A 25,342-nucleotide genomic window follows, 5' to 3' on the forward strand; every position below is an offset into this window, starting at 1 on the left:
ACTTATGAGTGCGCAGAGTGTTCGGTTTGGTGGATGTGTGGAAATCAAAGCGCAGTCATGTGATTCTCAGGGAGGAATAACAACGCAGGCCTTTAGATTGTGACACAAATGTCCTTTTAATAGGAAGCAGATCACAATCAGGCTGCATTCCAGTTCCACTTCATCCTCATTAAAGAACGATCAATAATGATAAGAAACAAATTAGAAACATCCTTAGTAGAAAATAATTCTCCATGCGAGTTCTGTGTTCACACTACATTCATATTGGTTACAGATGACGTATTCACAAGCGTTTTTAAAAAACAAAAACATTGATGACTTTTCATTACAGAGCTCAAAATAAAAACAAGGAAAAAAAAAAGTAACATCAAAGAGACACGTGCTGGCACGATAAAGTTTCCCATCATGCAATTGAGTTAATTCTATTCACAGGGTGGGCATCATTGGTCTCCACGGAGTTGTGTCGGCGTGCATGCATGCATGTGTGTCTTCTTACATGTGCCCTTTTGTGCTTGAGCAGAGATCGGTGTGTAGATGTGTGTGTCGGTGTCATCAGTGTGTATGCGCCTGCAGGTATGTGTGTGCGTACATACACGAAGCAGGCAACCAACGAGCCCCAAACTGGATGATATTGTTTTGTTGCTTTTTCAGCTACAACCTGACAAGTCGAGTCTTGTCTGGAGCCCTGGCATTAAACTACACGCGCAAACAATAAAACTGCACTCTGTGTTAAAGGTGCAACGGCCATCCTGACCGCTACTAGTCTCGTGATATGCTGCCCTCTATTGGTCTGCAGTGCCCTTCAACAGGTGGCCGTATCTTACATACTGCACCTTTAAATGTGTCTGAGAAGCTCGTTTTAAAAGGCTCGTTCACGCACAAATCAAGCGTAGTTTAACTCATGGTACTTCTGTTTTCACTGAAATTTGGATGCTAAATTAGAAGGCATGAGTTGGTGTCCCCAAGCCAGTCGTGGTTTCCAATTTATCCCTTGGATTGTAGAAAGAAGGCCCTGCAGAGGCTAAGTGACATTCAGAAGCTTTGTTTTTGGTAGAATTCAACAGTTTTCAGTAAAGACAACATGTGACAGGCCAGCAGTGACGTCTGGTGTAGCCCCACACAGCGACAGGGAAACCCACTGCAGCGTTTACTCGCTGTCACTGACGTCATGACGTTTCACGGAGAGACCACGACACAAGCCGGACGATGACGGAGCGTTTGCTCGCCTTTCTTTGCAGTGAAAGGTAAAGAGATTAATTTGTGTACAGGACAAGACTGAAACTAAGACTCAAACAACATAAGTGCTTGGCGGTGACTCTGATGGCTTCTTTCTATGAAAAAAAAAAAAAAAAAACGTGAGATCTAGTTCGTGCAAATTTGGTCCCACTAAAGGCAAAAGACTTTCCTTCTCTCTTAGCCAAAATATGTGACAAAATTCCACTCTTCCAACAGGAATGGGGATTTATGAGTCCTTAAATAACAGATCTCAGTGAATTACACACACGCACACACAGACACACACACAGGATCATATGTTTCCCATCCCTTGGATCCGGATATTGCAGTTGGTGCTGCTGTAGTTATATTGACAGCGCATACATTTTGGGTATGTAGGTACAATATATTGCTCACAATCTCAAAGTCCATTTGCAGGTGGGGCAATCAGCCCACACACACACACACACACACACACACACACACATTCCTTCACACACATGCACACACACAATAACAAAAAGACACAGCAGTGTTCACAGAGGGGTTGTTCTTCATAAAAACCACGAGGTTCAGTGGACACACAAACAAACCACTATTGCCTTGAAGAGATGGGTTCAGATGGCGATCAGGAGGAAAGTGTTACACCGAGCTGTCGTGTGCGTCCTTTAGGCTTCACGTGGATTTTATTTTCAAGTTCTCGTGAGAGCCTTTAAGGGCCGGAGCGTGTCTATGGCAGGGCAGGTGGACGAGGGGCACATGGGGAAAACCTTGTGGGCCAATTTGCCAACAGAAGTGTGGACAGTAGGTATTAGTGCGTAAACTGACATCCCAGTCCACTGATCCTGTAGCCCTTTTTGGAGTTAATGTGCACTCTAGGGGTGTGAGATGTGTTTGGGGTATTGCTCCGTTTGTTGTGATGTGAAGCAAGAAAAGAAAAAAAACACTGTAGCCACAACTTTGGCTTCTTTCGACACATCACATATCAGGCTCAGCATTTCTCCACCGCCTGTGTGTTTTCTCCACGATAATGAAGGTTAGTCAGGTCGTTATTCTAAAACCTTATTGTACCGGGGATATATATGCACCATGCTCACACAGGAACAATACTGGAGGCACCGATTCTTTTATGTGGGAGGGGAGCGGTTGCCATGTTTACAGCAAAGTGAATCACAGTGTTCCTGGGGTCAACATGCAGGACGTTAGTACATTACACGACAGACTAGCAGTGATGTTGCCCCTGGACACTGATCTAAGGTCAGTTTGTTATGTGTTTTTCTCTTTATTTGAATTGTTGGGGCAAAAGGGAAGCTGATCTTAGATCTGTGTCTGAACTCTAATTTACACAACACATCACACCAGGGGAGGCTACGCAGAGCAAACGACGGGGTGAGAGGGACAGAAAGGACGACGGACTGGAAGAACGACACACAGTCAGGCAGGCAAGCGGACAGACGGGCGGACGGAGCGTAGCTAGGCAAGGACTGCTCTCCTGAAGACACAGAGAAGCAAAAGTGCAAAGTGGTCGTTCTCAATCTATTCACATGGTTTTGACGTTTACTGCGCTGCATCATGTCACCTGTGCAGCGTATAAAAGGTGTGACGTGTTAGAGGAAGGAGTGAGTGAGGGATTGACAGGTGATTGCTAACGTGAGGCTAACCCTAAACTGAGAGTTGAGCTGCTGAAATATTCAAAATGAAACCGGGTTTTTTATAAACATATTCCTCCATGTTTGCATTGATAACATTGCAGTGTAAATGTTGCATAATGTATGCAGATATATGTACAATAGAGCATTTTCATGTGTGTGCTTGTGTATTGCACATGGTTGTCTATCTGTGTAGGTGTGAGTGCTATATGTGTGCATAATACTACATCTGTCGGGGATGTCTCTGGTGTTTTTAGTGCACACGTGTGTCCTCGCTCTCTCGGACCCCCCTCCCACGCCTCAGCTGCGGCCCTCTTCAGCCGAGCGCTGGTCCGACTTGAGCTTGACGAACTCTTTCGCCACGTCGTCGTTGTTGCGCTGAGAGAGGATGCGCAGCACCGTCAGGCCCGTCTCGTCCATGTGGACACGTCTGCCCAGCGGCATCCAGCAGGTGACGCTGCCCTTGCTGGCTATGTCCTTCACCTGCAGCACGCCCATACCCACTGTGCGGTCCTCTCTGGCAAAGCAGTAGTCCTTCACACACACCTGCAGCTCGTAGCTCTCTGGACCGACCTCAGTGCCCAAGGAGCTGAAACAGACGACAGAATCACACCCGTGTTTTACTTCACACGCGTGCCTCAGGAAGTGGATTTTTACTAATATAGTAATATTAGTAAATACTACTAACACTAACATCTTCCATTTAAGTCGACCAGTATACATGTGTATAACAACATGTCTATTTGTAGTATGATGGCTTTGTTGGTGTGCGATGTTGCATGTTATCCTGTCTGGCCTGTTGCCACAGTGATATCAATAAATTTAACTCATCATATGACTGAAACGAAGGGAAAATGATGACAATCAAATGCAGCAGAAATGGTAAATACTCACTACTGGAAGCTTTCGCTGAACTTGGGTGACCAGGTGTTGTTCTTGGACTTGGTGGCAAACTTCCTCTTCTTGTCACTGAGGTGGGGGCCGATGATGTAGACTTCCACGAAGGGCCTAAAGCCCTGCGCCTTCCATTTCAGGTCATTAGCAGCCACCACTGGAGGTTGAAAGTGGGTTAAGTTAAAAAGGAGGAAGGAGAAGACAGAATAATGGGACAGTGGTGCAGCCTGCTCTGCTTTCTTACCTTTCACGTTGATCTTGTGCTCTCCATTAGGCTGGGGTAAAATGTCCACACACATGACCACCTCGCCCACTGCGTCCACTCCAGCTGCTGTAAAGACACACTCCGTAAGTTGTGGATTGTGTGAGTGTGGCCTTTTGTCTCTGGATGGCCATAACCAGTGTATTTTGCAGTCCACAATGTAGCACAGTTGAGATATATGACTTGAAGAATGTGGATTTATCAGCAGATTGTGAACTAAATTTAAACCTGCTGAAACCACACACACACACACACACACACACACACACACACACACACACACACACACACACACACACACACACACACACACACACACACACACACACACACACACACACACACACACACACACAGGTTCTCTGTGATAATCAGATGAGCAGGACTTGGCTGGGTAAAGCAGCTTTTGTGCCAGCTCTAATGCTAAGCAAATGGCAAACTGTAATGCAGCAATGGCTGGTAATCCATTCTTAACGCTCTCTCGACGCTGAAGGGAAAAGAAAAAAGGAGATGAAACTGAAAAAATCCAAAGTGCAACACAGTTTTCCTGGAGAAAAGCTCCTTTTATCAGCAGACACAATCTGTGCACGACTCGTTCTTTTATTCATCATGTCTTGCACATCCTACGCGCTCCTTGATCTCAAGTCGCTGCGGTTTTTACATTCAATTTCTCACCTGGTCAGCTCTACATATAATGTAGACGTTTCTTAAACAGCTGATAAAAAGGAGTTCAAACAATGAAAGTAAAAAGGAGGAAAAAGCAAGAAGAAGCAGAGAGAGTCCAGGCTGTGCCGAAGGCTAACACTGCTCGCTGTCTCAGGTTGTCTTTGGTGGTGACAGTTTGATCACACGGATGTGTGAGCTGCTGTGGGAGGCTCTGGGGGACATGCAGCTTTTACATAACACTGCTGACACATACCTTTCTCTGGTGGTGTGTCTTCGTTCGCCGTGTACCTGATCCCTTTCCCTCCGTGGACTGAGCGGAGACAGAAGACAGTCAGCATCAGAGGAGGGCAAAGAAAGTGTTCATCAGTACAACAATGAGAAAACATGACTACAACCTTTTACATTCTGCAAATCAAAGAGTTGTGGCTGATTGTTGAAATACCTCGGAAAATGTGGTGTTTATCATTCCCATTTTCTGCTTATGTAAAATCCATCTGTGGACATTTAGCTTTATACTGTATATAACTGAAACCAGTAAATGCAAATAGCAGTTTTGTACTTGCTGGTATTGCTGCTGTAATTCACTGAAGCAATGAATCAAACATTTTCTTCCAACACTGTAAGCAAGTTATTCTATTTAATCTCATAATCCCATTTAATTCCATAAACCATAGTAACAGTAAGAATAAGCAGTGGAGCTCTTTGAGACTAACTGAAAGCATTTTTGTGTGAAATTGTTTGAAGCTGCCGTGTGTGTGTGTGTGTGTGTGTGTGTGTGTGTGTGTGTTTGAAGATGTACCCTGCGCGTTCTGTGAGAGGACAAATTTCCTGATGAGCTTGTCTGTGGCCTGGGTATACAGAGACAAGGCGTAGCGCAGAGACTGCAGGTCTGGACTCTTCTCCAAGAACGTTTTCTTCAGGCCCACACCGCCGGCATGGAAGTATTGCTGCGTAAACACATGTGACACAACATGCGCTTATTGTAGATGGGCAGACGGCGAGCAGGAAGACAGAGAGACAGACAGCGTGTAGGACGCAGAGAGCTCTAAGTGGAAAAAAGTACAAGTGTGACAAAACTGTTTAGCTGTGCGGAACAATCTTGCCAGCCTTGGAGCTATTAAGCAACGGGATGATGTTTCAAAGCCGGTTTGGTAACGCAAACATCTCTAAACCTGCACTAATGTACACCAAGCAGGCAGCTGCAGCAGTGTGCAGTGCAGTGCAGTACTGAAACTAACTATAACATTAAACTCTATTGATGTTTATGATGCTTTGCTTAGAAATTGATATTTCATAATTGTTTGATTTCTGCAAATATAGAGTACGTGTCACCCTGAAGTAAGATAAAAATATACAGAAATTACTATAATTAACGCTGAAAACCACAGTATTTGCCCAAATGAAATTCCAGTGTCAGCCACAGCCTCTTCTTCACCTGCTCAAAGTTCATCTGAGTTATTGTTTACTGTCTGCTTTTATGATTTGACTTTCTTGTGGCGTTTGTGGCTTTAGAAAATATGGTTTTCAGCATCTGTCTGTCAGCGCTTTTTCAGGGCAAGCTGACATTTCTTGTACTATTTCTTTGTGTTAAGCAAACACAGGCCAAACTAAATTATTGTAAGAGTAAGAATCAAGAGGGTCAATTTCCCTGCCAGCCGTCTTGTGTAACACATCAAACAATACCTTAATAGTGTCCAGTGCCAGCTCTATTACTGCACACTGCTTAGGAGACAGAGCTTTGGCCTCCTCTCGCCCCATGTGCTCCTGCAGGACAGACCAAACAAAGGAGTCAGTCTATACCACAGTTACTGCTGGAATACAGCATATATTTGAGATGTAATTCATTTCATTGGGCTTGCTGCCCTCTGTTTTCATCACCTTGAGCTTGGACAGCTGGCCCAACTCCTTAGCAGCATTGAAGATCATCTGAGTGCCCTGTCAGGGAGAGACAGACAGACAAGTGAGAGCGGTGTTGGAGACGTACGCAGTTGGGGAGGATCTGCAGAGTGAGAGGTGAGTTCAGGAGGTTCAGTGAGGACAGACAGCTGCAGACACAAGAAACGAGTTTGAAGAGCGAGAGGGGAAAAAGAGTAAAAATACAATTCTGTACTAATGTATTTATCTTTTAAATAAACCTTAACAAGCTTCATCTTGGGAGAGAAATCATTTTTAAGTACTTTGGTATACATTCAGTCAGCATTGCAGGGACTCATGGGCAAGTAATGTTGTCTCTGGTGCATCATGCTGCTGTTTAAAATAGGTTTCGATGCAGTGATAGAGACAGAGAAGACAAAAGAATAAAGAGAAAAACGATGACAAAGCTGTAGTGTTTCTTAATGCTTACAGCGGCCGCAGACACACACACACACATACTTACAATAACCTGAGAAAGGAAGGAAGGGAGAGAGAATGGAGCAATGGCACAATCACAATCAAACCCAGAGATGAAAAGCACTGAAATTCAGAAGAGGAGAAGAAGAAAAAGGTGAAAAATAGGAGTGATTTTTTTTATCACATACCGTCTGGTCAGTGAGTGTGGGAAGCACAATTGTTTTTTCCATTGTGTTCATCACTAGTTTCCACAGCTCCTTCAGCACTCTCTTCAGGACCGTCTTCTCACAGATTTTAGCAAAAAGCGACAGGCTGAAACACAAAATCACACACTCTCTCAACATCGAGGCAAAACACAAATTCTCATCTATTTATGGAGTGTGTGTGTCTGTCAGGGCTACTGTAGCTTGAGTGTTTGAGCAAGTTGATTCTTCAACGCATACGATTCGTCAAAGGTACAGACTATACATTATATAAACGTAACCTTTGATGGTTTTTGTCAGAGCGATGCTTGAGGTTCAATATCAAAACACATTGTTTTCAGTTGCTTAGTATGAGGAAAATAACTTTTTCTACAAACCATTTGTTCATTAAAAAAAACATTGGATGTTGTCTCAGTAAAAACAGCAATAAAAGAACTTAAAAGCCTTAAAAAAGTGAAAATTTTCCTAATTTTCTGACTGAGATTAAGAAGAGCAACGAAGACTGAGAATTTTTGAGACACATTTAAATTCTTGACAATATTGATGTTCGATATCCAGCCGTACTTACTTGCTGTCCAGGAAGTCCATGATTGGCTGCAGGACATTGTCGGCTTCCTGAACCACGCTGCCATTGGCTGGGACGGTCTGACCTTTGACCTGGGCTAGGATGTCTCCCATTTGCCTCACATTGTCCTCGATCTGGGGCTGGAAACTACAAAAGAAACAACATGAAAACAGACTCTGAAATCAGCTGGAGAAACTGCTCACCGCACTTCTTAGTTCCACTGAGGCATCCAACAGACACACCCACCTGACAGCGAAGATGCGGCTGAGGTCGTCCATGACGCTGTTGAGTTTGTTCTGCAGCTCCTTGAGGAAGTCACTAGCCTCCACGTTGAGCTGGAAGAAGGAGAAATGGGATGAATACACCATGAATAAGCCATGTCATGTTAGCACAATCACAGCAATAACGGCATGCATGGAAACTCACATCTTTGCCTCCCATGGCCTCAAACATCTTCTCCAGCTGAACTCTGAGCTGCTGGATGTTATTGATGATGATACATGGCTGAAGGGTGAAAGAGAAAAATCATTACACACACCTCTCCCTCCCTTTCCTCTGTCTGCTCCCAGCGTATTATTGTGATCAATCAAGGTTAGTCCTCCCTACTTTTTTTATTGCTTCTTTGGCAAAAACACTCCTGGTGATGCGGGGCAGGAGAAGCAGGAGTTTTCAGTAATCATTGCTCCTCTGGGGGCTCCTGATCTCTGTGGGAGTGCAGCCCACTTCTCCCCCAGCTTACACCACATTCAGCTAATTACACAGCCCTAATTCACTTTGAAACACTGCAACCTGAACACGGCTATTACACTGAAGAGCGGTTCACTGTGCTGAAATGAATCAACCTCAAACCTTAAAACCGAGTCTTGATGGAACTCAAATTAAACTATTAAATCAGTCACTGATTTTTATTCCACTGACACAGACCTCCACCTGGTACCTTTTTGTTTCTTTTATGTCTCTTATTCTAAAGACACCCACCACTTTCTCCTTCTTGACATGATTTGGAAAGTCCTTTGCAATGATGTCAGCGTAAGACAGCAGAACATTGCCGATGGTCTACGAGAAACAAACACAATATCGTGCACAGTTACAGTGAGAGTTACATTACGCTCAGGTAAAGACATTGTGTGAGAGCGTTAGCGGGCGAAAGTCACCTTGGCGAATCTCTTCATGTAGTTGCCAACGATCTGAGGGTCGGGACACTCGAGTTTGCGGATGATTTCAAAGCTCTGATTGAGCTGAGAGAACACGTCCACCACGGAGCAGGAGAACAAAGCGTGCTCTGATGTGACCTGGAACTGTAGAGCGAGAAGAAAAAACAGGGCCGAGGGGGGGAATATATGAGAAGCTGCTCTGCGGCAGTGCTGAGGCTGCAACACGGTGATCTAACTAACATCACGAGTGAGCGGTTTGTTTTCCCAAGACTGAGAGAAGTTCACAGCACTGTTACGTATCATAGGCAATGAATCTGACCCCTCTTTAGCTGCACATGACTGCAATCAAACGATTATGAAGGGATTCCTCTGAAAGCATTTGGATGCGAGCCATGGAGGCGATCACAGGGTTATGATGGGGAGCAGGGCCCTCATTAACAGCCCTGCCATTAGTGAATAGTGTTATGGTATGTGACTGGGAGTGGGGACCGCTGTTTTGCTGACACAGGGAAGCAGAAGCTGCCTCTGGCGACAGTAATTGGACCCAAAGGATTCTTGACATACGAGCTGGGAGAATCTTCAGCTGCTTTGTATCGACCCTCTTGCTGTGTGGATATTTAGGTGTGAGTGAGACTGAGAGTATGAGTCACTGAGTGGTATGTGTGTGTACATAGACTTGTGCTGTAGCATCTGCTCTTCTCTGCAGTGAAGTTTTTTCTTTGGTATTGAGTCATTATTGATTGCCTTGAGGCCTTCAACTTGCTCTTCTCAGCCTGGAATGTGCTGAGTCAGGAGAGATGATGTTAAATTACTTGAATTTGCATGAGAAATGCATGAATACATTTTTTTTTTACAGGGGGAAATGCTGCAGGTAGGAGGTCAGATTTTGGCTTTCATACTGCATTTTATTACTGGCTCAGCAGAATTTGATTGTGGAACTTAGTTTCAGTAAAACTAATCTGACATGATCACCTGTTTCATTTTGTTTTTCAGACCTCTGTTCCTGCACACTTTGTGCTCCTGACTTTTTTCATTTAATAGGCTAGCATTTTACACATGAAGGATGCATATGAAAGCAGTTACCCCGTCTTTCTTGTCCCTCTCGAGGGCTCCATGTAGAAAATCTCTGGACACTTCTTCATTCTCATCCAACCACATGATGACAAATGGTTCAAACCAGCTGCAGAACAAAGCCCAAGCAGAGACAACATGAGTCTCACAGTGTGACAGCGGTAAATGCAGGAGGAAAAGGTGTGGTCCTCTTTATAAAATACTTACGCTGGATATTCAGGGACGTGCTTCTGGAAAGTGGCCAGTTCCTTGCAGTACTCATTATAGAGCCACTTCACCTTGAAGTGCAAGTTCATATAATCTGCGCTTTTACACAGGCGGTTTTTCTCATGCTCTGAATATCAAAGAGAAAGAAAGAATAAGAAGAGGTTCCACTACAACACTCTTTCTCCATAGCTACACATACAAAACACTCCTGGCACAACCCGCATCCCAACAACATACACAAAAACCTACCCTCCATGGCATATTTCATGTCTTGTGCAAACATATTCCACATGACCTCGGCGCTGATCTTGCCCACGTTCAGTTCCTGGGGAAACCTATAAGAGGCAGTACTCAGGCTTAAATCCAGCTCCAGTAATGGTACTCTATTATTTAACAAGATAACCCAGGCTCATTTTTATGTAACTCCATCAGTGCATATTTTTAGCTGCCATAGAAAGACAAATGCAGCAGAGAATGATTAAATATCCTAAGTATATATATTTGTATATCATAAATGTAGTAAATTTAAAAGGTAGCATGGGATCCAAAACCAGTTAAACAGGTTCATTGGTAACAGGTGATAGTACAGTATCATAATTGGGTATGAAAGGGGCATCCTGGAAAGGCTCAGTCGTGACAAATGATTGTGTAAAGTATATTATTAAATGGGCTTGGGAACACTCTGTATAACACAGGTTCTTTGTTTGTTTTTACACAGTTTTTGTTTTGTTTGTTTTTACACAGTGTCCCAACATTTTTGCAATTGGGGTTGTAATACAGAAAGATAATGTTGTCGATATTGTACGGTTGGATGCTTTTGTTTTTTTACAGTTTTATATTCTTACATATTGTAGGTACATCTACGTTTCCCAGTTCAGAACTGACAGGGAACACCTTGTGGCTTCAACACAAACACAGGCTGTGTGTTTGACCTGTATCTGTTTCTCTTAATGCTCTGACACTCCCCTCCTCATAATCTATTGTTTTACATTTTTTATGTTAAACAAACCCAATATTCTCTTGAATTGACCTTGAACTTTGACAACACTGGTTCTACATGCTAAACTCAAGGAATTAGACCGATGTTATGAGACTCACTGATTAAGGCAGGGAGTGTAGGAGTTTTTGTCCTCCTCTATGATGGAGACAATGAGGGTGATGAGTTTGGACCAGAAGTCCAGGTTTTTGATGCTGGGACCCTGCTCATCTGGAGGGACTGCCTTTGACTGGAGACAGAAAAAGATTATAGATGAACATCTTAGCAGCTGTATCCATCAAGAATTTCTCAGTCGTGAGAGCACAGTAGCGGCACTGAACAGCATCAATGCTCTTAATGGCATCATCTGCAAGCACACATATACAGTACTTTTGCCTCACACACACAGACTTACAGGGTCTGTCTGATATTCCCTGTTGTAGAGGTCATGGCAGTTGTTGAAAATGTACTCGTAAGTGGAGTTGAGACAGGCTTTTACGCAGTCCTTCACCACCTGGCTTGCCCTGGGGGGACTCTGTAGCTCCTGGACCTGAACAAAAACATTACACAACATATGGCTGAATTCAATTCACCTCAGAGAGCTGTCAGATACACAGCAGGAGTTTATCTCAGTGGGAATTTAACCATAAACTCACTGAGCTGCACAAATTGTACAAATGTACATTAACACGCACACATGCACACACGCGTGCACGCACAGAACCCTGCACACACAGAGTTTCATGATAATAACTTCAGTTTGGATAGGGTAATGTTAAGTTTACACCTTAGGCTACTTTATAGAAAGTCCTGGAAACTTGTACCATGTTTATTTTACAGTTAAGTGCTACTGTGAAAAGAAAAGAAAAGAAAAGAAAAGAAAAGAAAAGAAAAGAAAAGAAAAGAAAAGAAAAGAAAAGAAAAGAAAAGAAAAGATCAGTCTTTCAATCACCCTTACCTTCATCCTGAAGAATGTGATGCTAGTCAAGAGATCGACTGTAGACTTGAGATCTTGTAGTCTTTCAGGACTGCTGGCAGGGAAGTTATTCTGTAAGCACATTCACAAGCATGCAAAGAGACGATCATATACGGCACAAAAAGTTCACCTGAGTTTAGAAGTTTTCTGTTTCTTCAGGTAGTCAGATAATGGAAATGAATATTAGCAGTGACCATATCAGGACAACATGGTTTTCATCTCAGAGAATAGGCATTCCCAAACATGTACACAGAGAATTTGTTATGTCAGAGAGATGCAGTCAGTACCCGGTACATGGACAGGTCAATCCTCAGGGAGTTGTGCAGCTGATCCAGCAGTTTGACAAACCTCTCCTTCTACACAGAAAAGAAACAAAAATGAAACAGTCCACTAAGACACAGCTGAAAGGCTGAAAGATAACTTGTTACCATTTGAGTACACAAACCCAGGGCCGGATCTCACAAGCCTCAGGTGATTGGACTTTCGGAGAAGTAGGCAGGGCCACAATAAACTGACTACAGCCCCAGAGGGACAGAGAGCTAGTCATTTCAAATGATATTCAGTTTGAATATGAGGCCTCATGCAGTACATAGTCAGATATAAGAAGAAGAGATAAAATATTACAAAGTATTACTAAGGGACTCACGCCAAAGTTTGATGCAGCAAATCTGTCAGAGGCAGAAACATTGTTGGAGGACTGGGTGGTGTGGGCGTAGTAAGCGTTGATGTTGGCAAGCAGGGTGCTCATTACAGCTGGCACTCCGGGGCACATGTACTTAGATGACAAGCAGGCAAAGTGGCTGTGGGGTGGAAGAGGCAAAAAGAACATTTAGCGCATTTATTTGCTCCTGATACCCATGTATTGGGAAAAACACTAAACTATATATATGCATTATCTAACTGTACATATCAAAAAGCTAAAGCTACTGTGGTGGTAAGTCGAATAAAATGGGATCTTTTCTATTTAACTTTCAAAGCGAAACATTCAGAGTAATGGTTGAGGGACTGACGTCATGGCCTGGTAGATGGACTCTACTCCGTATCTCATGGCAAACTCGTCCACTATTTCCTGAGCCGTCTCCTCAAAGTACACTTTCCAGGCATCGTCCCCTTTGGCATCAGGAATCTTTACTACGCCGCCATTCTGCTCCTCAGTGGTGTACTGGAACAGATGCTGCACGAGGACACAGGACAGGTACATATGTTTTTGTGCCTCAGGCTGTTATTATTATCACTATTAGCTTTAAGCAGTTGAGGGAGTTTACAAAGGAAAAAAAACAGTAATTTAAAGATTGTAAAAAAAAAAATGCTAATACATCTCAAATACATCGAATGAGTCACATAAAAAGGCAAGGCCATACAGCTGAAACAGAGAATTTACAAGGTGATTGTGTTAATGTGAAACCCAGAATGAAATTGACTGGAACTAATGAACTCAGGATAACAGGTTGTTATTGCATATTTAATGTTTTATTTCAAGTGCAAATAACCACAACAACATGTGGAAGATTTGCACCAGATGTTCACTCGGACTGACCTCGTGTAGACAGGTGTACTGGACATGGTAAGGAGCAACCGTCTCCTCTCCTTTGATCTCCACACTTATGTGCATCCGGATGGCTCCTGACACAGCAGACTTATCAGTTCTCTTGTCTGTCGAATGAAAGTAGAGAGGTACATGCATCCTTAGTAGACTGAAACCTGTTCCATCTATGAGAGTAAAGTGCTTGAGTAATCTGCTTCTTGTTCTTGTTCTCTATATTAGTTGCTGTTCCCCTCATCCATCTGTAATTCTCCACAGCTTTTTCTCTTATCTTGAAAACTCACCCAGGTTGTACCAAACGTCCATCTCCCCACTCAGAGTCCGGACTTCGATGATGGTTTGACCCAGGAAGTCATCACTCTCACGTTTGAACCTCTGTTTCACACGTGACTTGATGTCGTCATCCTCGTCCCACACGCGAACCTTGATGCGGTCAGATGAGTTGTGGCATTCACTGGATGAGGAAGACATAGTTGGTAAACAGAAGTAGTCAACAACTCCGATACAGAGTTCATGACGAATCATGACGGTGGAGGAAATGTTGCGTTGTTCTCCAGTAATCCAAAAACAACAAATTCTGTGTCTCAAATTCATTTTTCTGAGATATCACCATAAATGTATCATGACAGTGACATAAAATGACATGTCAACATTTTACGGAAAAGCTTTCCACTGTACTCACAAATGGAAGTTTTCTTCCCAGACAGGGTTGAGGTTGCCGTAGATGGTCTTTGTTCTTTTCTTGGTCTTCCCAACTTGCACAGTTACGTAAGGGTCACTGGAGCCTGTTTTGTCTTTAGCCTGCAGGCCCTGAGCACATACCACTGAGGAAGAGACGAGAGATGTAGAGACATTTAAAGAAAAACGTAGACAGCTGTCTGACGGGATACCTTTTATTGCACCAGTAAAGTCTTTTTTTGAATTGCCATTTTATTAGAAAGTCTTTTTATATCAATAATAGCACAAGAAAACATCAGTAGCAAGCATGGCATTTATATCACAGACATAAATTAGGCACAGCGTGTCAGTTTTATTTATATAACCCAAAATCACAAATCTCACCGTCTCTAAAACATATATCATCCTCTATCTTAAACCCTCAATTCACATGAGGAAAATATCCTTTAACCCACCAGTGATGCTGATCTTCGCTGACCATTTGGAGGTCCCATCAAGCACGCTCTGCTTGATTTGTTTCATTTGCGTGCTGTGTGCTGTTTTGTCCAGGCCGAACACTTCCTGGATTTGCTCGAAGATCTCTGGTTTGTTCCTCTCTCTGATCTTCATGCGGTCCTTCAGGACCATGATGATGTTCTGGGTACGGTCCTCTGCCCCGTGCTTGGAGCTCTTCTCTGCAGCTCCTGATGAGACACATGAATGAAGAGAGGGATGGAGAAACAATAGTTTACAGTGTAAAAGATATTCAAGGAAATATGGCCCATAGCCTAGCAGCTTATCCTCTGTTTCTCTCCAGTACATGTCTTTAAAGCTGAGGACCAAGTTAAGATAGCATCAGATCAATTTTGAAAGTCTTTTCCTGGCCAGGGATCAAACCTCAAACCTCCCAATATTATGGCAGAAACTGTATCCACTTAGCCACTGATGTGGTCAGAAAAAAGGAGATAGTCGGAGAGTAAAAGACCAAGAGATGTTTTTGGCATCAAGATCTTATAAGGCTCTTTGGAGACAACATCGATGAATTATGCATTGCGTAGATTGACTACAAAATCAGTATGGGAATGGGATAAGTCACCCCTTGTGGAGCTGAATTAGACAGAGCAGTATGGACGCAAAGGCTATGGGTAGAAGAGAGAGAGAGTAGAGAGGCAGGGGTATGACAGCACATTACTCAGGAGATAAATTGGAAAGGAAGAGGGAGGAGAATGTGAGCGTGGATAGAGGACAAGAATAATGGGATGTCAATCGGGCAGAAGGATACAGAGGAGGAGCTAAGATAGTTTTGGGGTTTGTGTGGACTGGGTGTGTGCATACAGAAGTAAAAATAGATACATATGTTTAAAAGTGTGTTTTTGTGAGATCCTTACTCTGCAGACAGTCAGCATTGAGCAGATCCTGGCACTTTTCGTGGCATTTGACGCCACATTCAGAGCAGCGCATGCCTTGCCGGGCGATACCCCAAAGCAGCCCCTCGCATTCGTAGCAGTAGGTGGGGGTGGTGGCAGTCCACACCTCAAAGTTGTGTGGAGTAGTGGAGGAGATGGGGTAGATCAGAGCCTGCAGGGTCTTTTTATAAACGTGACTTTTCTGCAAAGGGTGTCGAGAAGAAACATGTAAGTCGATACAAACATTGATTAAAAGGGTGGAAGATCCTGAAATGAGGTGAGGAAACCCACCAGCTCTTCATTGCCTAGAGTGGTGGAAGCCATGGCGGAGGTGATTCCAGCCTTACGAGAGTTCTGCACTAGAGACTGGAAACAAGAGAGCAAACAGACAAGTGTTTATATCTGAATGTGAAGTGTGGGCTTCAGATTTATGTTTGATTTCTGTAAGTGAAAAACAAGTACTCACCATTGCCTGATGATTCCAGGTAGTGATGAAAGGAGGAAAGAGACAAAAGTGCAAACGATTCAGATGTGAACATATTTCAGGAATTTCAAATAACGAGCTGTAATAGTCTTTATGATGCATTGTGTGTACATGTGTGAGTCACTATGCAATCTGACAGGTATGCCCTAACCTCTAGATGAGATTGATTAATGACTGTAATTACATCCACACCATAGACATGCAAGCATTTGATTTACTAACAAATCAAGATTATGGCAAGCTGTGGAAGGGGCAAGAGTCAGAACTTGGGTAGCATTAATGAGTATTTTCACTTTGGATTATAGAAAAAAAGGAATATTGAGAAGACGTGAAACAATGTTTTGATGTTTTCATTTGTTTTCAACTACAAAAGATGTGTGTGTGTCCATGCTTGTTTCTCACCAGATCTCTGACAAGTGGAATGGCTTTCCTCTTGCGAAGGTCAGGCATGCTGTCAATACTGTAGAGTGCACCACCCATTCTGAACAAGAACAATATGAACCATTATACATTCATATATATATATGTTCATCAATATTTAAGGTAGACAAAATTATTCTACAACCACAACTAAGTTAATCATGATTATAACATGATTCAGCAGAACATGTGCACTGCTGCGACTGTTGCTGCTGTCATTTTTTTTTTTTTGGTCAGTTTTTTTAACAGCGGTTTTGCTTTTTTGTGCACTTAAAATTAATGTATTCTTACCATAAAGTGTTACCAGATTTCTCACCATGAAATCATGTCTTGTTGCTATGGGACAGATATAATTCCCTCTATCATGGATTCTAGTACTACTCCAGTCAAGGACTTTACTTTACTTTTTAATTACACAGGCCACCTCATCTCAAACAGTGACAATGACACTCCACACACCTGGGTATAATTGCTGGGTTTCTATTTGGCTAACTTAGCACTACTTCAGTATGCAGCGTCAGTTCCACTCTGAGGTTTGCCTCATCTACAAATGACCTCCCAGCTAAGTCAGGGCAGCCCACCACCGTTCAATACTCATTGGCCAAATGCCATGAGCTGAATAAGCCTGTGGATCAGAATGAAAAAGAACGGAGGATTCCCGAACTAAAGAAGGGCATTTTCAATCTAAAGCAGCGGTGGCAGGTTTCCACAATGATTTGAGGATCATTTAAATAGAGTTTTAATTCTTAAGTTATTGCATTTGCTTGACCAATACACTGTGTGATATCTAGTGTGTTTCATGTTACTTGAGGAACTGACAGCAGACACTCACCCTCCTTTACCGAACCATAGTGAGTTGGAAGTTTCTCCTCGAGCCTGAGAGAGACAAAGAAGAGTCAGAAGACAAAACAAGCAATCCTAAGATTATCCCTGCTGCCTCTTCAAGCATTCATATATTGCGTGAATGCTGCATCACTAAAGTTTAGTTATCTGATGATGAAACTTTTCACATCTAAAATCCCATCCCCTTTTTTGCACAATTTTGGATGCTTTACACGACTGGGATATAAATCTGAATAAATCTGCCAAGACGCGCCGTATGATCCATAGACTATATACAGTGTAGTTCAATAAATAACCCTTATTCGTGTCATTACAGAATACATAAATCGTTCATGTAACTATGCAAAAAATGCTTTGCCTAAACAGACAAGTTCAAATTGTTGTGAGGATGGATGAGCAGAGTGAAGGTGCCTGTTTACAGACAGGGAGGAGTTCAACAAGACATCTGTTGCACGCATTTCCTTCATTCTCTCAAGCATTTTGTACCTACCTGACAGCATGCTCCAATGATGGTCGAGCAAAGTGCATGCGAGTGTCACTATGGCAATGACATGAAACTGGAAAGAAAACAAAGTGGGTCGGCACAAACAAACAAACAAACAAACAAACAAAAAAAAGGACAACGAAGGGAAGCCAAATGTACAAAAAAAAATGCAACGTGACATACATCAACATAAACATCAAAGCAAGTGATTAATTCTCTGCATAACTGAATTCAAACGTAATGAACAGCAACATAACATGTGAATAAAATATGCAAGTGAAAACCGATCAAGCAAAACTTAATGTGTACAATTAAATCAAGCAGCTGTGTCAAGGAGTGCTGTGGTGCTGCACCCAAACTAAAATAAAACATGTGCTGTCTGTCGAGCCATCAGCATTTTTATTTTAAGAAAACCAAAAGGAAGCAATCATAGAATATGAAACACATTAGGCCTGCTTTCTGGTGTCTAGCAAAAAGCACCATCAAACTAAGAAGAACTTACTGCGTGTACCCTGTCTTTGCACATAAATAATGCACTGCACATACATATTTCAAAGACTTGGTCGACACTTTTAGAGTCTCTTGAACTCAGGTATATCTTTTAGATTACAGGGTGGAGCTGAATCAGGCCAACAACTCCGGGACTCCGACTGGACTGTTGTGGAGGACTGGACTGGAATTTCAAACCGGAGTTGGGATAAATGTGTGATCTTACCTCCCGAAGCTGTTCTAAGACTTTGTTGTAGAGTCTTAGCCAGTTCTCTTTGGCTCTGACTGCTGGATCCACTGGCTCTTTGGGCTCCTCTATGACTGGAGGACTAAAATAGAAAACAACAGTTTTTCATTTTTCAGCTGACACATTTCTGGGATTGATGGTAAATGCATTGTTTCCCTTCGAGTTTATTTTTGCTGTTTAGTTCATTGATCTGATTCTCTTTCAACCCTCACTCCTACCTCTCAGGCGGCATCTCTTTTTCCTCTTCTGGCGTCGGCGGTCTGCTCTCTTCAAAACGCTCCTCTGTCTCCTCCACAGGCAGCTTCTCCTCTGGCTGAGCAGGGGGTGTCTTGGCCTCCTTGTCCAACATCTTTTCCTCTTCTTCCCATGGCTCTTCCTCCAGCTGGAGAGTCTGGTCCTCGGGGGTAGCTGACTGTGTGGTGGTAGGACCGTTGAGATGGGACTGGGGCTGCCCTGAGGATGGGGTCTGTTGGGAGGAAGAGCCCATGGCAGTGGATGGGGGCTGGGAGGCTGAGTTAGCCATGGTGGCTGGGTGGGATGGAGGAACAGCGTTGGCCACAGCAGCCTGGTGTTGCTGAGATGCAGCTGAGGCTGCAGGGTGAGACTGGGCAGGCTGGGCGGTGGGAACTGAAGACAGGAAAGTAGAGGCCAAACCTGTGACAGCGGCTGTTAGAGGTTTGGCCATTGAGAAGAAGGAAGTGGCAGACGGGGCTGGCTGGGGCTGAGGCTGTGTTTGGGGCTGGGGCTGTTTAGGTGGTTGAGCTGTTGGTTGACCAGAGGGGGGCTGTGCTGATGGGGCCGTGCCAGGAGGATGAGACTGGCTAGATGTCTGGCTAGGCGGTTGAGTAGGGGGCTGCTGTTGGTGTAAAGAGGGCTGTTTCTCCAGAGGAGGTCTGGAGCTGGGTACATCCAGAGTTGTGGGGGCTGTTGATGTTGGTGTGGGGGTGAATGGTGGCTCCATGTCCTCACTGAGGGTCCCATCCAAATTGTATAAATCCTCGTCATCATACATCATCTCCTCATCCTCGTAGAGGCCCTCCTCTTCTCCCTCATACAGTCCTCCATCATCCTCCTCGTACAGAGCCGCCTCTTCTCCTCCGTCTTTGCTGTAGCCACCCTCATCGCTGTATGCCCCTTGGGTCTCATCAGGGTCCCAATCTGGAGAGCCTTTACTGTAGCTAACCGAGGAGTGGCAGGAGTGGTAGGAGTCGTTCTCGTCGTAAGGGTCCCTCTCCCCATACTCACCACCATAGTCCTCCTCACTCAGCTGACTGCTGCACCGACTCAGCTCTGCAGATGAGGCATAGCTCCCCGAGGGACTGGATGGAAGAGAAGAGAAGAGAAGAGAAGAGAAGAGAAGAGAAGAGAAGAGAAGAGAAGAGAAGAGAAGAGAAGAGAAGAGAAGAGAAGAGAAGAGAAGAGAAGAGAAGAGAAGAGAAGAGAAGAGAAACAAAGTTAAGTTCAAGAGCACCTCGTACCCAAAAGAGACTGATTGTTAAAGTACTTGACAAGTATATAGTTTTATAACAAACGTAGAAACACTTTCATTCAAGTTATTACTGCATGTATACATGCATATGTATATCGTAAATGGATTTTCCTCCTTTTATGAACCATAATCTAAAAAATGCTTACAGAGCACTTCATTAGGGCGCTTTATGGACTAGGACTGTACACTTTGTACTGTGCTGGGCAGCCTTACTAAAAACCTTTTCTACATATCCTGAGGTGGCCAGGAATAATGCTGATGGCTAATCAATAAAAAGCACTGGGGATACAAGAGTACCAGACAAGCAGCGAGAAATAGAGCAGAACAGAAAGGTGAGAGGCCTCCAGAAAGCTGACAAAAGAAAAAGAACAAGCACCCAGAAATGCAACAAACAGGGAAAAAGTATTTATACTCTGTGATGAATGGGGCTATTAAAAACAGAATAGAGGCACAGAGAGGGAAGGAGGATGGATGGGGGAGAGAGGGGGACAGTGAAGACAGGAAGAGAGCGGTGAGTTTAGAGACAAAATAGAGGGAAAGATGGCAGGGAGGGAGAGAGTGAGTGTAGAGAGCTGAGAGGAGGGAGATGAAGAAGAATGGGCGGGGGTGCGAGGTGCTTGCCCTGTCCAATACACTCACACAAGCAGCTAATCTTGTGTGCAGCGTTGACCATTAGATTGCAGGTTGAATAATTCATAAAGAAAGAGGTACGGAATGCATAGTTTCTTTCCCAGTCTGTGAGGAATATGTCAATAAAAACAGAGAAATGTACTGTAAACAATTCGGAAAGAATAATAAGACGTGTGCACGCACACACTGCATTGCAGAATTTTTTGAAGATATTCATTAACTCAACAGCAGCCACTGTGGCCACAAGCAGTAATTACAGCAAAATGCTACATGCTAAAAAATAGCCTCATGGTAACAGAAGTAGACAAGAGTCACAGTCAAGTCAGCAAACTCTATAATGTCACAGTAAGATCTATGTAAAGTTATTCAACTTTAGCTACCATCAGACCAAGAAAGGCTACAGCAACAAAACCTGTGTTTTAAATTTGGCCCATGACGCATTTAATTGTTTAGAAATCAAAGCTTTCATTAGTAAAAGGAAGATTATGTTATGTTATTTTAAGTATTTTCTTAAGCAAAATTGCCAAATATTCATGGCTTCCAGCTCAAATGAACTGAATGAGAACTTGAAGCCTGCACACACCTGACAGTCCTCTGGTGGTGGTACTCGAGGTCATGACTGTTGCCAGAGCGCGGGTAAGAGAAGCTTCTGGAGCTGCGGTGCTGGTGGCTGATGGGATACTGGTGGACAGAGGCATTGGGCTGGGATGTGCTGTAGTAAGGAGGGGGGATGCTATTACTGGTTTCACTGCGATAGTCGCTGTCCCTGTCATCTACAGCACTGTCTTGGTCTTCATCTACACAAAGGGACAAGGCAAGAGAAAAAACAGATTAGTCTTTTTGTTGGTGTCTTCATAGAGTACAGGAACAAGAGAAAAGAAAAAGGTTTTAAAAAATAAAAGCAAGAGGAGGAGAAGAGAACATCATGAAAATGATTATCCCAATCTACGACTTGTCAAGTGGAAAAGAGATAAGAGGCTCTAATCAGCCCTGAACCAATCTTTTAGCACTATGATAATTATAGATAATATAGATGAGATGGCAGCCTTCCACTGCTGAACCCCCATCAGACCCATATAGGTCATTCAGAGTGCATCCATATATGTAGCACATGATGAACATCATCAGCGGTTTCCTTCTCATTCTCATCATCATAACTGAACATAAATCCATTCCTGCATGCTAAAGAGATGCTTTATTCTTCTCCAGTGTCCATAGATCAGAGATTAACATCCTGGAGGGAAGTGAAGAGAGACTTTAACGGAGCAGAATCAGTCAAATGCGATCCAGCATCTATTAATCATTCATCACTATCCATCAACGTCTCTCGCACTCTGAGGTAGGCGGCTGTCGCACCACTTACACCTTCATCTTCATCTATCTGGGCGTGTAAACACTAATTAAAGGCATTGAACTTTGTTTCTCACTTCAACCGTGTCCCAACATGTCTCCCTCTCTCTCTGTCTCACTCACTTCATTGGCTCACCATCTATCATTACCCCCCTGCTCTTTCCTTCTTCCCCTGAGTGAACAGAGATGAGACGAATCATGCAGTCGTGTGGGTGAGTCTGACAGACACTTATATAAGACCATCTGCTAATCACAGCAAGAGAGGAGACAGATACACAAGGAGAGAGATCTTTTTTTTTTTGCACATATCTAATGTGTGTATATATCAATGTCAATGTACTCTATAGACAGTGCAGTCCACAAGTATTTGGACATTGTCATATTTTTCATTATTGTGGCTTTGTACTGCAGAACATTGGATTTAAGACGATACCATGATTGATATCAAAGGGTCAGTTGACCCAAATTACTGCTGCAAATAAAGCTGTTGTCAGTGAGGTCTGTTTGATATGTAAAGTAACAAGGACACTGTTTCTGTTGTTGTTTAACATTCTACATTTAATAGAAGAAATTAAGAAATTGAATTTACCTTCATTGTTTCAGGGTGGTGGTGGCAGAAATCACTGAGGATTAAACCTTGGCAAATAAAACCAAAACCATGTGCACTACTAAAAGTAAAAGAGAACTTTTTCTTGGTAATTTGGATGAACTGGCCCTTTGCTTTAAGGGTGTATGAGGATCAGCAGAAGGACTCATAGCTCATTTGTCCTAGAGAAGAGAAGTCCAACACTTTCAACCAGTATGTGTGTAAACATCCTCAAATCAAAGCTGAAAGATTACACTTGACCTGCAAATGTCCTGTTCTATTATGATGGATTGCAGAACCAAAACACTGAAAAATGTTTGACTCTCCAGATACTTATGGACTGCACTGCATGTACAGTATACATTTATGTACACTTACTTTGTTGGTCTCCCCATAGACTCCAGTTACCTGCAATAAAAAACAGGAGGGTGTCAGTATTGATTAACTATGGCTCCCAGATGTCCAAACATAAACATGCATTCATGCCATTCATGCTCCAAAGTTCCCTGATGGAGCTGGAGAAAGGAAAGAGAGCACAGAGGGAGTGCTAAGCCTCCAAGTCTTTCCACCTGCACCAGACAGCCAACTCAGCAGGCTCGGCAGACTGGGCCAATAGTCAAAGCACAGCAGCATCCAGAAGGAGCTTTCCTCCGGACATCTGATACCGCTATTGATCCGTTACAGTGCAGCGTTCCAGGCTCTTTTCCACTCTAACACACAGCAACCCATGTGCGGTTACACACTTAATGCACATGCTGAGCTAAAGCAATCTAATTACATCTCAACAGCTAAACACGTTATTCTCTTGTTCAACACAAACAAATGACTGGTACAAACAGTGATCGGTCACTTACAGCACTGGGTCCCTGGTGCACGGAGAGGGCGTTCCTGCTCCTCCTGGTATGAGTACTGGAGTCAGACAAATGGAAAACTCCCATGAATGAAAGAGATTAACTGGTAATTAATAGGGAGACTTTGAAATTGTATGCAGGAAGTGGAGAAAATGTGAAGCTGAATTTCATCTTGTTATGTGTAACAGAGTTATTCCCCCAATTAATCATGTTGGCACGTTCCTGAAATGTGAGGATATGCTGGGGTATTAAATCAAAAGGGGTGACAGCTTACATCTTGGTCCCTCATGGCGTTGAGCTGCTCCAGTTTTTTGGCCCAGTATCGAGCCTCATCCTCAGGGATATCTGAAAACAACAAGCCAGACAAACTCAGGTGACAAAATCAACCCAAATGGAGCTCCACCTACACGATGTAGGCTTGTAAAACAGTTATTCACAAAACATATTGTTCTATGTTACAAACTGCCCCAAAATGATGTCAAAGTAAGCTAAATATTATTTGACCCAGATCTGTCTATTTTCTGATACCTTGTCCTGCTCAGAGAATAGTGACATTGAACAGTGGCCTTTTCACTTAGAGCCCTAAAGCCAAACCCCTATAAATAGGTCAGGTCCACAAACTGAGGAGTCAGGTGCACAATATTGACTGGAGGAAGGGGAAACAGAAAGAAAATGACACCTAATCAATGCTAAGCGGAAGCTTGATCGGTAAGAGGGAAAGGACACAAATACTCTCCCTGACACACATAGGCACAGACAAGGTTGAAAACACATCAGAGAAAAATAGGTCAAGTGAATTAATCAGTCAGGGAGACTATTGGTGATCATATATCACTGTTTGCTGTGAAAATATACACACAGACATCATTTATTCGTCATCTTCTCCTTCTCTCGAGGGGTTGTTTCATCTTCTCATTGACAGCTTCTGAATATGGATTTCTCACCGAGAGGCAGTTCGAAGCGCGTGTCGAGCAGCACCAGGTGTAGAGTGGGATCTTTGGTGCCGCAGATCTCGTTATCGTTCATGATGACTTGAGAGTCCAGTGTGAGCCACTCCCCTGGACCCTCCTGCATAGACAGAGACATTTTGCAGCTGACACACAAACAACACACTATACAAAGATAAACGTGATGAAAACAAGTCAAATGCAGACTGTGTTCAGTACAGTGTACAGTGTTTCTCAAGGGGTGGTGGTTAGTGGCAAACCTCATTTGACTGACGGATGCTATGGAGGGGAATCCACACGGTGCCAACCATGGTGTCCCAGATTAACCCTTTGTTCCACACCTCTACTGTCAGACCCAGGTCCAGGCGGTTAATTTCACTGGAAAGAAAGAGAGAAAGGAAAATTCAAAGTCAAGAGAAAACATAACTGACAGTAATAAGACTGCATTTAAACATAGATGTGGTAAGAAACTAAGTACATTTACTCAACTTCTATACTTTTTTGACTATTTCCATTTTATTTTACTTAACACTTGTACTCCACTACATTTAAGGGAAAAATATTGTACTCTTTATTCTATTCAATTCAATTTTATTTTGAATTCTTCTATATTCTATATTTATATTTATTTGACAGCTCTAGTTACTAGTTACTTTACTAGTAACTACTTATATTACAAATAAATCACATTATAACCTTATAAAACAAGAATAAAATACATTTTAAATGAGATTTAAGCAGTGTTTC

The 25,342-nt window shown here is 43.1% G+C and overlaps 1 protein-coding gene across 1 annotated transcript in view; it reads right to left on the reverse strand.

Annotated features, from left to right (window-relative positions):
- Nucleotides 1–94: 94 nt before the first annotated feature.
- The window catches only part of LOC139338682 (protein unc-13 homolog A-like), a 32,260-nt gene continuing 7,012 nt past the window's right edge, over nucleotides 95–25,342 (reverse strand). The window contains exons 4-42 of the mRNA XM_070973914.1: nucleotides 24,856–24,973; nucleotides 24,593–24,716; nucleotides 23,923–23,993; nucleotides 23,652–23,706; nucleotides 23,176–23,205; nucleotides 21,445–21,658; nucleotides 18,961–20,061; nucleotides 18,722–18,824; nucleotides 17,512–17,555; nucleotides 16,662–16,740; nucleotides 16,242–16,247; nucleotides 16,067–16,141; nucleotides 15,758–15,977; nucleotides 14,846–15,073; nucleotides 14,395–14,536; nucleotides 13,997–14,166; nucleotides 13,707–13,822; nucleotides 13,180–13,343; nucleotides 12,816–12,969; nucleotides 12,457–12,525; nucleotides 12,152–12,241; nucleotides 11,609–11,743; nucleotides 11,316–11,443; nucleotides 10,467–10,552; nucleotides 10,218–10,344; nucleotides 10,023–10,119; nucleotides 8,940–9,083; nucleotides 8,764–8,841; nucleotides 8,212–8,289; nucleotides 8,032–8,120; nucleotides 7,789–7,932; nucleotides 7,206–7,329; nucleotides 6,565–6,621; nucleotides 6,370–6,450; nucleotides 5,486–5,633; nucleotides 4,940–4,996; nucleotides 4,003–4,089; nucleotides 3,759–3,915; nucleotides 95–3,453 (exon numbers count right to left, since the gene is read on the reverse strand). Of these exons, the coding sequence (XP_070830015.1) occupies nucleotides 3,165–3,453; nucleotides 3,759–3,915; nucleotides 4,003–4,089; nucleotides 4,940–4,996; nucleotides 5,486–5,633; nucleotides 6,370–6,450; nucleotides 6,565–6,621; nucleotides 7,206–7,329; nucleotides 7,789–7,932; nucleotides 8,032–8,120; nucleotides 8,212–8,289; nucleotides 8,764–8,841; nucleotides 8,940–9,083; nucleotides 10,023–10,119; nucleotides 10,218–10,344; nucleotides 10,467–10,552; nucleotides 11,316–11,443; nucleotides 11,609–11,743; nucleotides 12,152–12,241; nucleotides 12,457–12,525; nucleotides 12,816–12,969; nucleotides 13,180–13,343; nucleotides 13,707–13,822; nucleotides 13,997–14,166; nucleotides 14,395–14,536; nucleotides 14,846–15,073; nucleotides 15,758–15,977; nucleotides 16,067–16,141; nucleotides 16,242–16,247; nucleotides 16,662–16,740; nucleotides 17,512–17,555; nucleotides 18,722–18,824; nucleotides 18,961–20,061; nucleotides 21,445–21,658; nucleotides 23,176–23,205; nucleotides 23,652–23,706; nucleotides 23,923–23,993; nucleotides 24,593–24,716; nucleotides 24,856–24,973 (5,479 nt within the window). The 3' untranslated portion in view covers nucleotides 95–3,164. The remainder of the gene's footprint in view (nucleotides 3,454–3,758; nucleotides 3,916–4,002; nucleotides 4,090–4,939; nucleotides 4,997–5,485; nucleotides 5,634–6,369; nucleotides 6,451–6,564; nucleotides 6,622–7,205; nucleotides 7,330–7,788; nucleotides 7,933–8,031; nucleotides 8,121–8,211; nucleotides 8,290–8,763; nucleotides 8,842–8,939; nucleotides 9,084–10,022; nucleotides 10,120–10,217; nucleotides 10,345–10,466; nucleotides 10,553–11,315; nucleotides 11,444–11,608; nucleotides 11,744–12,151; nucleotides 12,242–12,456; nucleotides 12,526–12,815; nucleotides 12,970–13,179; nucleotides 13,344–13,706; nucleotides 13,823–13,996; nucleotides 14,167–14,394; nucleotides 14,537–14,845; nucleotides 15,074–15,757; nucleotides 15,978–16,066; nucleotides 16,142–16,241; nucleotides 16,248–16,661; nucleotides 16,741–17,511; nucleotides 17,556–18,721; nucleotides 18,825–18,960; nucleotides 20,062–21,444; nucleotides 21,659–23,175; nucleotides 23,206–23,651; nucleotides 23,707–23,922; nucleotides 23,994–24,592; nucleotides 24,717–24,855; nucleotides 24,974–25,342) is intronic.

This window comes from Chaetodon trifascialis, chromosome 11, assembly GCF_039877785.1.
Source record: "Chaetodon trifascialis isolate fChaTrf1 chromosome 11, fChaTrf1.hap1, whole genome shotgun sequence".
In the NCBI taxonomy this organism is placed as follows: Eukaryota; Metazoa; Chordata; class Actinopteri; order Chaetodontiformes; family Chaetodontidae; genus Chaetodon; species Chaetodon trifascialis.